The following is a 13,535-nucleotide window of genomic DNA, read 5'->3' on the forward strand; positions in this document are numbered from 1 at the left end:
CCACCAAAAACAAACGTTTTGCAAACCTGTTCTTTCTGTTAGGCTCCATTCACATATATGCGAATTGGATGCATTTTGAACAGCATCCAATTTGCATGACATGGGAATCGTCAGCCTTTTCTATGGAGCTGGATCACATATAACAGCAGCAGTGCAGCGGCAGTGCAAATTCGCTGCAAATATAATTCAAGTTAACGAGAAAAAAAGAATGGAGTGGGGGGTTCCTCCTCAAATCCATACAAGGCACTTTCGGATCTTGAACAGATTTTAAGGAGAACTCCACCAAAATTAAAAAAAAAAAAAAAATGGCATGTGGTCTCCCCCAAATCCATACCAGACCCTTAGTTCTGGTATTGATTTTGAGGGGAACACCTATGCCAAAACTTAAAAAACAAAAAGACATGGGTTCCCCCCAAATTCCATACAAGACCCCTATCTGAGCATTCAGCTGTACAGGCCACGAAAGGGATGGGCGGGCGAGCATGTTGATGAGGACAAGGGCCTCTTCCCCACATTCCTGGCTGGTGGTTGTGGGGGTCTGTCGGCAGGGGGCTTATCAGAATCTTGATGATCCCTTTAACAAGGGGGCCCCCAGATCCTGCCCCCCCCCCATGTAAATGAGTATGGGGTACATTGTACCCTTACTCATTCACCAAAAAAGTGTAAAAAGAAATAAAAACACAGAGACAGTTTTTGACAATTCCTTTATTACCTTTATTAAAAAAAAGCAAAAACAATTTCCCCCAGTGTAGATCCAGTGTCAATCACGATGAACGTCGCCCCCGCCGACCCGAGAAAGAAAAAAATAAGGTCCCCACTCATCGGTGGCTCCTGCCATCTGCCCTCTCCGCCATCTGACAGTTCTTAAATAGCTAAGGGGCAGGGCCACCCATCAACGTCACTGGATGAAGTCACATGGAAGTGGGGCCACACGGTGACGTTGACAGGTCAACAACATCAGGTAGCTTCTTGTGTCCTAGTCCAGATCCTTGCTCCAGCCTTTACTTATTTATCCAATCTGCTGCTGGTTACAAGTGAGAAGCAACACCCGGTTCCGATCCCACACTGCCAAGGTGGCCCGGAAAACCTGGACCAGATTCCACCTTAGTTTCCCACATATGAAAGCATACAAGGTGACATGTGGGGGAAGAATTACTAGGACTGGATCAGTCAGAATCGGGTGCAGCTGTGCATGGTAGCCAATCAGCTTCTAACTTCAGCTTGTTCAATTAAGCTTTGACAAAATAATCCTGGAAGATGCTTGGTTTCTATGTAGAGCTGCACCAGATTTTGCACTCTCCAGTTTCAGTAAATAACCCCTATTGCATCCCTCAAACACATTTTCTTAGATGTGTTGGAGATACTCACGGGTCTTGAAACAGGGGCCAAGTGCAAATTGGCAATATTTACTGCATTGATGCTTTAACAGCGTACTGGCTATCGATCTCTTGAGAAACATCATTACAATAAACATTGCTGATTTGCACTAGCTGCTGTTTCAGGACCTGTGAGTGCTTCCAACACATCTGGATTATGTATGCTATTTTTACCGTGTGAATGCGCCTGGGTAGTTCATATATATGTAGTGTGCACTGTCTACCATGGTTTGGTTGTTGGTTTGTTGGTTTGTTGTAGGTATTGTGAATGTGGTGAAAATTCACCTTGCAAAGAATACCCAATCATATGCAAGTAAAATAATAATTAAAAAAAAAGCTGGGTTTTGCTGGCACATCATTGGATGATGGAAATCAGCAGAGCTTCACCTTGATCACTAAGCTATGGGAAAAATTCCTTGCAAAGTGAAATTTTCCTTCAAAAGTGAAAATCCCATTTGCCTTAAGTAAATCAACCCATTTGCATCAGTAACTGAAAGTATTTAGGCTAGAGGTTTACTTGGAGCAAACAAAAAAAGATAAAAGCTACAGCAATTGTTTTAGTTATGAACTAAAGTTAGAATTTTAAAAATGATTTGGTCTTCTAACATGTTGCCTTGTTTTGTTTTTCCTAGAGACAGTCGGCAGCTAATTGTGATGGCTACACTCCTGAACCTTTTATTGGTAAGAACACAGTGAAATTAAAACTCTGTCATATTGCAGTATTTTCACTCTATAGCTATCAGAAATTTAAGTACGGTAACTAGAATATTTGATTACATGTACATTATAATAGGTATACAACGCATAAAGCATGAAACTGCTTCAAATGTCAAAATGGATTTAACGGCTGAATATTTTGATGCTCATTATTAAGAAAAAGTAGCATATTTCCACTGAGCCCCTCAGCAATCAGATTAATATGACAATTTATTTGGAACATATTAAGGAGTGACACAGGAAAAAAACTGAATCAAAAGCATTCCATAAAAACAAAAAAAACAAACAAACAAACGTATTTATCTGTTCTAAAGCCTGTGACTCCAAAAATCACACAACTACAATAGCCAAAGAGTCTTTGTTTTTAGACAAATTCACATTTGTCAGATACCTGTCCACCCATTATCTGCTATCACTTCTGTTTCATTAACCTAAATGGCTTCAGCTCTCCTTGATAATGAGTACTCTTGAACCAAAGAAGCACCTGATCCCCAACTTCCATTAGGTGCAAGTAAAGGGTCACTTTTGCTGTGGGCAATCAAATTTTGCTTTACTAAATTAAGCATTGATTATCACCCCTGCTTCTATCTCCAGGACTACAGTATACAAATATGGCATATTACAGAGACACAGAAAAGTCAAGTCTATTAAGCAGTTACCTGTCAAAAAGTCTGTAACAAGGAGCGTGACTAGACTTCGAGGTTGTATACAATGACAAGTTCTTTTTTAGATATCGTTGATCTCACCTACTTTTAGCTTTCCAGCTTACGCAGCAGCTGTATAAATATTCTGGTACACTGCTGATGTAATCCACTGCAATGCAAGAGGTAAAGGGCGATGAGAATGCTGTATGTTATACGCTTGTCAATATTTTTGCACATGTTTGCTTTTAAAGAAAGTACATTCATTTAGAGTACATAAAAGCAATGGCACCATTAGGCATTAGCTACAGTTTTTTTTAATCTGATCGGATAGCCACTAGATGGCTACTACTGAATATTTAGAGGCAAGGTCCATCATAACCAACATGGAATGGTAGCCAAATGCCTGCTTGGACCACCTGCAAATGGTCAAGCCTGTGCCACACTAGTTGGGGATCCTGCAACTCATTACTTTGCTCTAGAGTTGGGCGAACGGTTCGGCCCGAGCATTAGTTTGGGCCAAAGATTGGCTGTTCGCCCATTCAGCCAACTGGGAAGCCCCATTTGGCTGAAGCAATGCAAGCTTTGCCCAATCAGGGCAAATCAGTGCAGTGTGCATTGTCAGAGTCATGATGACTCTATCCAATTATGGCTCATTGCTCTTACCCATCCCACACTATAAAAATATTCTCCCTATAGCGGCCATTTGCAGTGTGATATTGGCATGGAGAAACACACTAAAAAATACTGCATTAAACGTGCACTAAAGGACTGAAATATACTGCGGTAAATGTGCACCAACGCACTGCAATATACTGTGTTAAACATGCAACAACGCACTGCAATATAATACAGTAAAGGTGCACGTTTAATGCAGTATTTTTTGGGGGTCGGTGCCTCATTTACAGCAGTATATTGCAATGTGTTATTGCACTTTAACACAGTATATTTCAATGTGTTATAGCACATTTAACGCAATATATTGCAGTGCATTAGTGCATGTTTAACACAGTATATTTCAGTGCATTATTGCACGTTTATTGCAGCATATTGCAGTGCGTTAGTGCACGTTTAATGCAGTATGTTTTAGTGCGTTAATGCACGTCTAACGCAGTACACTTCAGTGCGTTACTGCACGTTTAACGCAGTACATTTCATTGCGTTACTGCACGTTTAATGCAGTATATTGCAGTGCGTTGGTGCAGATTTAATGCAGTATATTTTAGTGCCTTAGTGCAAGTTTAACACAGTATATTTCAGTGCGTTGGTGCACGTTTACCGCAGTAAATTGCGGTGCATCAGTGCACGTTTAATGCAGTATATTGCAGTGTGTTAGTGCACATTTAAAGCAATATATTTCAGTGGGCTAGTGCACACTTAAAGCAGTATATTTTAGTGCATTGGTGCACGTTTAACGCGGTATATTTCAGTGCGTTGGTGCGCGTTTACCGCAGTATATTGCAGTGCGTTAGTGAGGGTTTAACGTAGTATATATCAGAGCATTATTGCATGTTTACCACAGTATATTGCAGTGTGTTAGTGCAGGTTTAACATAGTATATTTCAGTTCGTCAGTGCACGTTTACCGCAGTATACTGCAGTGCATTAGTGCACATTTAACACAATATATTTCAGTGCGTTGGTGCACATTTAATGCAAGATATTGCAGTGCATTAGTGCACGTTTAACCCAGTATATTTCAGTGCGTTAGTGCATGTTTACTGCAGTATCGTGCAGTGCGTCAGTGCAGTTTTACTGCAGTATATTGTAGTGTGTCAGTGGAGAATGTCTTTGTAGTGAGTACTCAAGTTAAAGTGCACCAAACACCACTTTCCATTGATTAAAGTACATCCAAGTACACATTTCCCCATCTTTATTACATTTTGTTAGTAAGCCCCCCCCCCCCCTTCAAGTCTGGGAAGCCAACAGGGGGAGGCATATGTTCCCATGGCACTGTGAGGTGGTCAGCAGTGTCCACAGGAAAAGGTGGATGTGGTCCATCCTCAGGCAGGGCATAATTTCTTCTTTTTAGTGATGTTGCCCATGCTATCCAGCCCGAGGTGCTGGACTGGCTTACTAAACCATCCTCCTCATCCTCCATCACCCAAGCAGAGACTAGTGTGCAGTCCACAGAGCAGAGGAAGACATATGTCAACCCTTAACAGATGGTTTTCCATCCCCAGAACCCTTGAGAGTAGTACGTAGCTGGGAGGAGGCAGTTCCAGATACTGTAATCCTCAGTGACCCTGAGGAGTCTGCTTCTCATGCCTCCGCAAACTTGCGGTGCAAGGGCTCCCTCATTATTCAAAGCTTGCGAAAGGACCCGAGAACACGTGGCATCAAGAAGAAGGATCACTATTGGTTGCCACCCCTCCTTGACCACTGTTACAAGGGGAAAGTCTCGGAACTCCTATCCCCACAGAGGAAGTAGAGGATGAAATCTCTTGAGGACAGCTTAAAGAGGAGTTTATGTAATGCATTTCCGACACTTGGTAGGTTACAGTCTGGTGAAAAACGCAGTTTTGATGCTTCTGTTGGTCAAGTAAAGGATAATGGAGAAGGGGGCCATCTCAGTGATGCAATTCAAAAAGTTTTTAATCCTCTGCGCCCAGGGCTGTCAGCTTCCACATCCCATTTGCAGCATCTGGATCATAGGGTGGGAGATTATCTAGCGGCAAAAACAGACATGGAGAGCTATCCAATTGACGACACACTGGGTTACTGGTTCATGAGAATAGACCACAGGCCAGAACTTGCCCAGTGTGCAATTGAGCTTCGGTTATTCGGTTCCAAACTTTTTCGGTGTTCGAAAGTTCTGCCGTAAACTGAACAGGGGGTCGTTCGCCCCATCTCTTCTTTGTTCCTTGTGTAGCACTACACACCAGCTGCACCCCTAGCAAACTAGCTCCACTGAAGATAACAATGTAAACCATTGCTCCTCCCTCAGCCCACAACAGGGTCATGGCTACTGGCTGCAGGACTTTTCTTCATGCCTTTCTTATAAAAATACTGTATATAGTGTCAGCTGTGTTTACCTAAATGGTGTCACGGATTTACCCTATCCAGTCATATGCTGTGTTCATCCAACTTTGGATAAATGGGCTCCCAGCACATCATGTTGAAGTGGGGATAGAAGGAGAAGATGCACCTAAAGTCACAATTTGTTTCCATGTTTCTGGAAGTTCCTAATATGAATGACACAAGTCTTACATACGTAACAACTGTAGAAATGTGCCATAAAAAGCCTAAAAATAGTCGTTAAATTTTCAATCATCAATTTAAGTCAGAAATAATCTCTTGCTCAATTTTTCTTTGCAGCTGGAGAGAAGCCACGACTTTTGCCCATGGACACCAGTGTTTATGACAGTCCATACAGTGATCCAGAGGAAATAAAAGACCGTAAAGTCTTCCTCAAGAGAAGTATGCTTCTCATAGATGAAGTTGACCTGGGTGCTGGAAATTTTGGCTGTGTTAAGAAAGGAGTCTACAAGATGAAAAGGTAAAATAGTTAAATTTGAAACAGTTACCGCCCTGTTTGCAACATTTTTACAGACTTCCAGGGGTATTGTAGTGCAACCTGCATGGCAACTGAAAAGCACAATATTTGCAGGGAAGTTGATTTACTAAAACTGGAGAGTTCAAAATCTGGTGCAGCTCTGCATGGAAACCAATCAGCTTGCAGATTTTTTTTTTTTTTGTCAAAGCCTAATTGAAATAGCTGAAGTTGGAAGCTGCTTGGCTACAATGCAGAGCAACACTGTGTGAAAGAACGGGTCACTATGTGTAATAAATGCTAGTGCTTTAATTCAATAAGATGACATGGATGAGAGAGGCTGTCTCAAATCAGAAAATACTATACACAATTTACAATAAAACACATTAAATTTGCCCTTTTTGAAAGTCTAAATATTGAATTAAATGCATAAAAAATGTAACCACTTTACGACCGCCCGCCGCAGATTTACTGCAGCCGCTCCTGGGCAAACTGACGTAGCTCTACATTGGTCGCACGCAGGCAGCTAGGGTGCAAGTGTGCGCCGCTGCCAGTGCGCTCCCGCCCCTGCTTGTCAGCGGGGAAGCTGGCGCGTGTGTCAGGCGGCTCTGATTGCAAACACAGCCGACCGCCCTTCTCCCTGCAATGATCACAGAGACCATGTGATCCTGCTATATAGGATCGCATGTCTCTGTGATCAGTTCACAAGCCCAACCCCCCCACAGTTAGAATCACCCCCCTAGGCTTACATTTAACCCGTTGATCACCAACAGGGTTAACCCCTTCCCTGCCAATGGCAATATTACAGTAACAGTGCATATTGTTAGCACTGATTACTGTAGTAATGTCACTGGTACCCCCCAAAAGTGTTGCAGTCCCGCAAAAAAATCGCAGATTGCCGCCATTACTAGTAAAAAAAAAAAACAATAACAATGACATAAATCTTTCCTGTAGTTAGTAGACGCAATAACTTTTGTGCAAACCAATCAAAATACGGTTATTGCGATTTATTTTTTTTTACCAAAAATATGTAGCAGAAAACAAATTGGCCTAAAATGTTAAAAAATTTTGATTTTTAAATGTTTTTTTTTTTGAGAATGTCATATAGCAGAATGTGAGTAATATTGATTTTTTTTTTTCATAGCGCAAAAAATAAAAATTGCACAGGTGATCAAATACCACCATAAGAAAGCTCTATTTGTGGGGAAATAAATATGTAAATTTCATTTGGGTACAGCGTTGCATGACCGTGCAATTGTCCGTTAAAATAACGCAGTGTCGAATCGCAAAATAGGGCCTGGTCATTAAGGGGGAAAATCATCTGGTCTTAAAGTGGTTAAACAGCATGAAGACAGCATATATCAGTGTAAATCTATTAATTTGCAGCCTATTATTTTGTCTCACTGAAGCTAGGTTCACATTACTGAGTGTCAGGAACACAATGAAAATCATGCTTTCCTGACACACACAAAAACACGCTGCCCTTTACTGACAGAAAAATGTTTGCAATGTGTACTGTTGTAATAGAAGTAATGGTTTGTTTTTCAGGCGTCAAATTGATGTGGCTATAAAGATGCTGAAGATACAGAGTGATAGTGAGAAGGCAATAAGAGAAGAAATGATGAAGGAAGCAGAAATTATGCACCAGTTAGACAATCCATACATAGTCAGAATGATAGGCTTGTGCGAGGCAGAGTGCCTTATGCTGGTTATGGAAATTGCATCAGCTGGACCCCTCAACAAGTTTCTGCCAGCTAAGAAGTAAGTAAACATTTCAAATTTAGCTAAAAAAATGCTCAAACCATAATTCAAGTTGATGTGACATAAGTGTAGTGGTTTGGCAAAACACAGACTTGTCTACTATTAGCGAAGTGTTTTCCCCTTGTTCATATGCTAAGGGTATATAATTCATGCAGAATATTCTGGTTGATTTCTTGGTGGACATTCAATATTCTGTTCTGTGCTATGCATATCCTTGGACTTAAGTTGAGTTTCTTAGACATCACGTTGAGTTTCCATTATATTTTCAGATGGTTCCATATTGTTATTCTTATTTTTAGACTAATACAGTATATATAAATAGTGATGATGTTTACATATATAGTGATGATCAGGGATCATCCCTTCTACCCTTAGGTGCACCAGGCTTCTATTTTTCTAACTTTGAATGGTTTTACATTGGAAATTAGTTCTTATATACTGGCCACTTTATTAGGTACACCTTGCTAGTACAGGGTTGGATCTTCTTTTGCCCTCAGAACTGCCCTTATTCTGTGTGGCATAAATTCAACAAGGTGTTGGAAACATTCCTCAGAGATTTTGGTCCACATTGACATAATAGCATCACGCAGTTGCTGAAGATTTGTCGGATGCACATCCATGATACAAATCTCCTGTTCCACCACATCTCAAAGGTGCTCTATTGGATTGAGATCTGGTGACTGTGGAGGCCATTGGAGTACAGTGAACTCATTGTCATGTTCAAGAAACCAGTTTGAGTTGATTTGAGCTTTGTGACATGGTGCATTTGCCTGCTGGAAGTAGCCATCAGAAGATAGGTCTATAGTTATAAAGGGTTGAACATGGTCAGCAACAATACTTAGGTAGGCCGCGGCGTTAACACTATGCTCCATTGGTTCAATGGGGCCCAATGTGGGCCAATAAAATATCTCCCACACCATTACACCACCACCACCAGCTTGAAGCATTGATACATGTCAGGATGAATCCATGCTTTCATGTTGTTTACGCCAAATTCTAACTCTACCATCTGAATGTCGCAGCTGAAATCAAGACTCATCAGGCCAGGCAATGTTTTTCCAATCTTCGTTTGTCCAATTTTGGTGAGCCCAATGCGAATTTTATGAAAAAGATAACACTTATGGTGTATCCAATGCGCCTAATGGAATAAATTAACAGAACGTAGATAAGAATGTGAGCAGCAGCTATAGGGGTAGGGTTAATGTGTCAAAAATAGTCTTGTGAGTCAAGACTAGCTACAGCGCTTGCTATAGCTGAGAATGCGAATTGTAGCCTCAGTTTCCTCTTCTTAGCTGACAGGAGTGGCACCCGGTGTGGTCTTCTTCAAGGTTCAATGTATTGTGCATTCAGAGATGGTATTCTGCATACCTTTATTGTAATGAGTGGTTATTTGAGTTACTTATTGTCTTTCTATCATTTCAAACCAGTCTGCCCATTTTCCTCTGACCTCTGACATCAACAAGGCATTTTTGTCCACACAACTGTCGCTCATTGGCTATTTTCTCTTTTTCTCTGTAAACCCTAGAGATGGTCGTGCGTGAAAATCCCAGTAGATCAGTAGATCAGCAGTTTTTTAAATACTCAGAACAACCATGCCATGTTCAAAGTCACTTAAATCCTCTTTCTTCCCCATTCTGATGCTCGGTTTGAACCTCACCAAGTCGTCTTCACCACGTCTAGATGGCTAAATGCATTGAGTTGCTGCCATGTGATTGGATGATTATCAATTTGTGTAACCAAGCAATTGAACAGGTGTACCTAACAAAATTGGCTGGTGAGTGTATTTTGTAACAACTACGTGGAAACCTGTTCTTAATTTTTATTTCGCATTTAGATAGAGGCTTGGTTCTGGGTCTAATGTGAATGAGAGGCTTGGATCTGCACTTCCTCCTTTCTGGTTTTCATATTTTTCACCTCTACATCAAATAAAATATTTGGCATTCCTATAGATTTCAAATTGAAGCTTGGCTCAGTCATGGTCCTCCCTCATTTCTGGTGTCCTTCTGTCGGTTCCATGCTCCAGATAATGTCAGTTGTGATGAAACGCATAGGGGCAGAGCTGAAGTATGTGATGTCATCACGCACTTGAATCCCGGAAGTGGTTTGCGCCAGCCCTGGGCTTAAAATCTGTATACATATGCACAAAAGACAATAATATTTGTAAGTTTTATCAATTAGTTTTTTTTAAATCATTGTTATTTACGGATTTACACTATGTGGTCTCCCGGCTTTCTTTCTATTACTATGCCTGTATTGTAACATTGGTAGAGTTGTGGGAAGTTATTGTGTAAAGATTCCATCCATCTGTGAAACAGAATGTTTTTCTTCGACAAAGGCGCACTTTGATGACTTACAGTATTATTTAGAAGTTATATTTATCTGTTAAGCGTATTTTGGATTGGATGGTGAAGGTGCGCTGAAGTGGTGTCCTTATTTATCTGACTTTTCTGGCACTGGCTCACGCTGATGTGACTTTGCTGTCTCTGGAGGGGCCTCATCTTCATAATTATTCACTTAGCACATTATTCATGCTGATCATATTTGGACTTCATTGATTCATCATTGCATAGTGGATTTTCTATTTTTAACTGTTCATTCATGTTTGTTTTTGTTTTTCACATTTTCTAAGAATTTTTATATAATGATACATCTATACACTTAGTGCTGCACTTGGAGTATTAGAATAGCACCTGCTGTGGGGTATGAGGTAGTGTCCACCTCTGGATTTGGTTGGGATCCATGGCAAATTTATATTTAACTGGACCTCTCCCCTCCTTAAAGAGGAAGTAAAGTCTGCACTTCTTTTTTTCTTACCTGCAAAGCAAATGCATAATGTTGAAGTATGCATTGCATACTAGCACATCATGTGACACTTACCTGCAAATGAAGCCGCATCCATCTTCACCCGTCTTCCTTTCCGGTTCCACGGACTTCGACTGTACTACTGGCTGGAGCTGCGAGCATGCGCACAGGAGCCACTGGTCACGGCACAGGGCTCTGAAGAAACGGCACGGGCAGCCGTTCCTTCAGAGAGCATGCGCCGATGACGTCATCGGTTGCATGCAATGTAAATATCTCCTAAACGGTGCATGTTTAGGAGATATTTACAGTACCTATAGGTAAGCCTTAATATACCTATAGGTACAGATTATAAAGGTAAGTTTACAAGCACTTTAACTTCCCTTTCTTTCCCCTCTTTCGTGTTTCTTTACTTCTCTTTACTTCTCCCTCATTTGTGCAGGGATTACTTAATCGGAGCTGAGTGCTTAGGACTGAACTTCTGAGACTGCTTGCTCACCCTCTTACTGGAGGCTAGATTTGTGACTTCATATCGCTAAAGCCTGTCTATGTGATTCACTTCTGAATAACTTAACCTGAAGTCCATGTTACGTTGAGCCAGTATCTCACATAAGTGAGTACACCCCTCACATTTTTGTAAATATTTTATTATATCTTTCCATGTGACAACACTGAAGAAATGACACTTCGCTACAATGTAAAGTAGTGAGTGTGCAGCTTGTATAACAGTGTAAATTTGCTGTCCCCTCAAAATAACTCAACACACAGCCATTCATTTTTAAAACGCTGGAAACAAAAGTGAGTACACCCCTAAGTGAAAATGTCCAAATTGGGCCCAATCAGCCATTTTCCCTCCCTGGTGTCATGTGACTCGTTAGTGTTACAAGTTCTCAGGTGTAAATGGGGAGCAGGTGTGTTCAATTTAGTGTTATTGCTCTCACTCTCTCATACTGGTCAGTGGAAGTTCAACATGGCACCTCATGGCAAAGAACTCTCTGAGGATCTGAAAAAAAGAATTGTTGCTTTACATAAAGATGGCCTAGGCTATAGGAAGATTGCCAAGACCCTGAAACCAAGCTAGAGCACGGTGGTCAAGACCATACAGGGGTTTAACAGGACAGGTTCCACTCAGAGCAAGCCTCGCCATGGTCGACCAAAGAAGTTGAACGCACTTGCTGGGCATCATATCCAGAGGTTGTCTTTGGGAAATAGACAAGTGCTACCAGCATTGCTGCAGGGGTTGAAAGGTTGGGGGGGTCAGCCTGTCAGCGCTCAGACCATACGCCGCACATTGCATCAAATTGGTCTACATGGCTGCCGTCCCAGAAGGAAGCCTCTTGCTGAAGGCAAGCAGAATAAGGACCTAGGTTACTGGAATCATGTCCTGTGGTCTGATGAGACCAAGATAAACTTATTTGGTTCAGATGGTGTCAAGCATGTGTGACAGCAACTAGGTGAGGAGTACAAAGACAAGTGTGTGTTGCCTACAGTCAAGCATGGTGGTGGGAGTGTCATGGTTTGGGGCTGCATGAGTGCTGCCAGCACTGGGGAGCTACAGCTCATTGAGGGAACCATGAATGCCAACATGTACTGTGACATACTGAAGCAGAGCATGATCCTCTCCCTTTGGGGACTGGGCTGCAGGGCAGTATTCCAACATGATAACGACCCCAAACACACCTCCAAGAGGACCAATGCTTTGCTAAAGAAGCTGAGGGTAAAGGTGATGGACTGGCCAAGCATGTCTCCAGACATAAACCCTATTGAGCATCTGTGGGGCATCCTCAAACGGAAGGTGGAGGAGCGCAAGGTCTCTAACATCCACCAGCTCCGTGATGTCATTATGGAGGAGTAGAAGAGGACTCCAGTGGCAACCTATGAAGCTCCGGTGAACTCCATGCCCATGAGGGTTAAGGCAGTGCTAAAAACTAATGGTGGCCACACAAAATATTGACACTTTGGGCCCAATTTGGACATTTTAACTTAGGGGTGTACTCACTTTTGTTGCCAGCGGTTTAGACATTAATGGCTGTGTGTTGAGTTATTTTGAGGGGACAGCAAATTTACACTGTTATACAGGCTGTACACTCACTACTTTACATTGTAGCAAAGTGTCATTTCTTCAGTGTTGTCACATGAAAAGATATAATAAAATATTTACAAAAACATGAGGGGTGTACTCACTTTTGTGAGATACTGTATGTTCTGTAACCTATGTACCCTTCCTCCACGAATGCCCTGTACTTTTTTGTGTAAAAAAATAAAACATTTTATTTTTCACAAACAAAAATATAAAGACTGCCTTTGCTGATCCTCTTCTGCAAATATTAGTAACTTTGCCTGCTCTGATCCAGTGGCCTCATCGCAGCAGAAATTGTAACAAAAATCTCTCTCTCTGTACTCTTTGCTGTCTATCTCCCAACCCTTGTCAGGCCCTGGTTTACCTGCTGGTGGTACAGCGGGTGTCTCCCAGCAGCTAGCAGGTTCCAGCAATCAGTTCCACCTGACCCCAGCGCAGTGGCGGCTGGTGCTCAAAATTTTTGGGGGGGCGCAAAAAGAAAAATGTAATAGGTATTGATTTGCGCCAAAAAACGCAGTAAAAAAATTGCGTGACTTTGAAGCTGTGCCCCCTTCAATGCAATGAACACTGTGCTGTGCCCCCTTCAATGCAATGAACACTGTGCTGTGCCCCCTTCAATGCAATGAACACTGTGCTGTGCCCCCTTCAATGCAATAAACACTGTGCTGT

The 13,535-nt window shown here is 41.8% G+C and overlaps 1 protein-coding gene across 1 annotated transcript in view; it reads left to right on the top strand.

Moving 5' to 3' along the window:
• Nucleotides 1-13,535, top strand: part of ZAP70 (zeta chain of T cell receptor associated protein kinase 70) — a 103,997-nt gene that overhangs the window by 71,687 nt on the left and 18,775 nt on the right. Inside the window, exons 7-9 of the mRNA XM_082243473.1 lie at nt 2,009-2,057; nt 6,052-6,232; nt 7,775-7,987. Of these exons, the coding sequence (XP_082099599.1) occupies nt 2,009-2,057; nt 6,052-6,232; nt 7,775-7,987 (443 nt within the window). The remainder of the gene's footprint in view (nt 1-2,008; nt 2,058-6,051; nt 6,233-7,774; nt 7,988-13,535) is intronic.

Source organism: Pelophylax lessonae (assembly GCF_965119305.1).
Source record: "Pelophylax lessonae genome assembly, chromosome: 1".
NCBI classification, from domain to species: domain Eukaryota; kingdom Metazoa; phylum Chordata; class Amphibia; order Anura; family Ranidae; genus Pelophylax; species Pelophylax lessonae.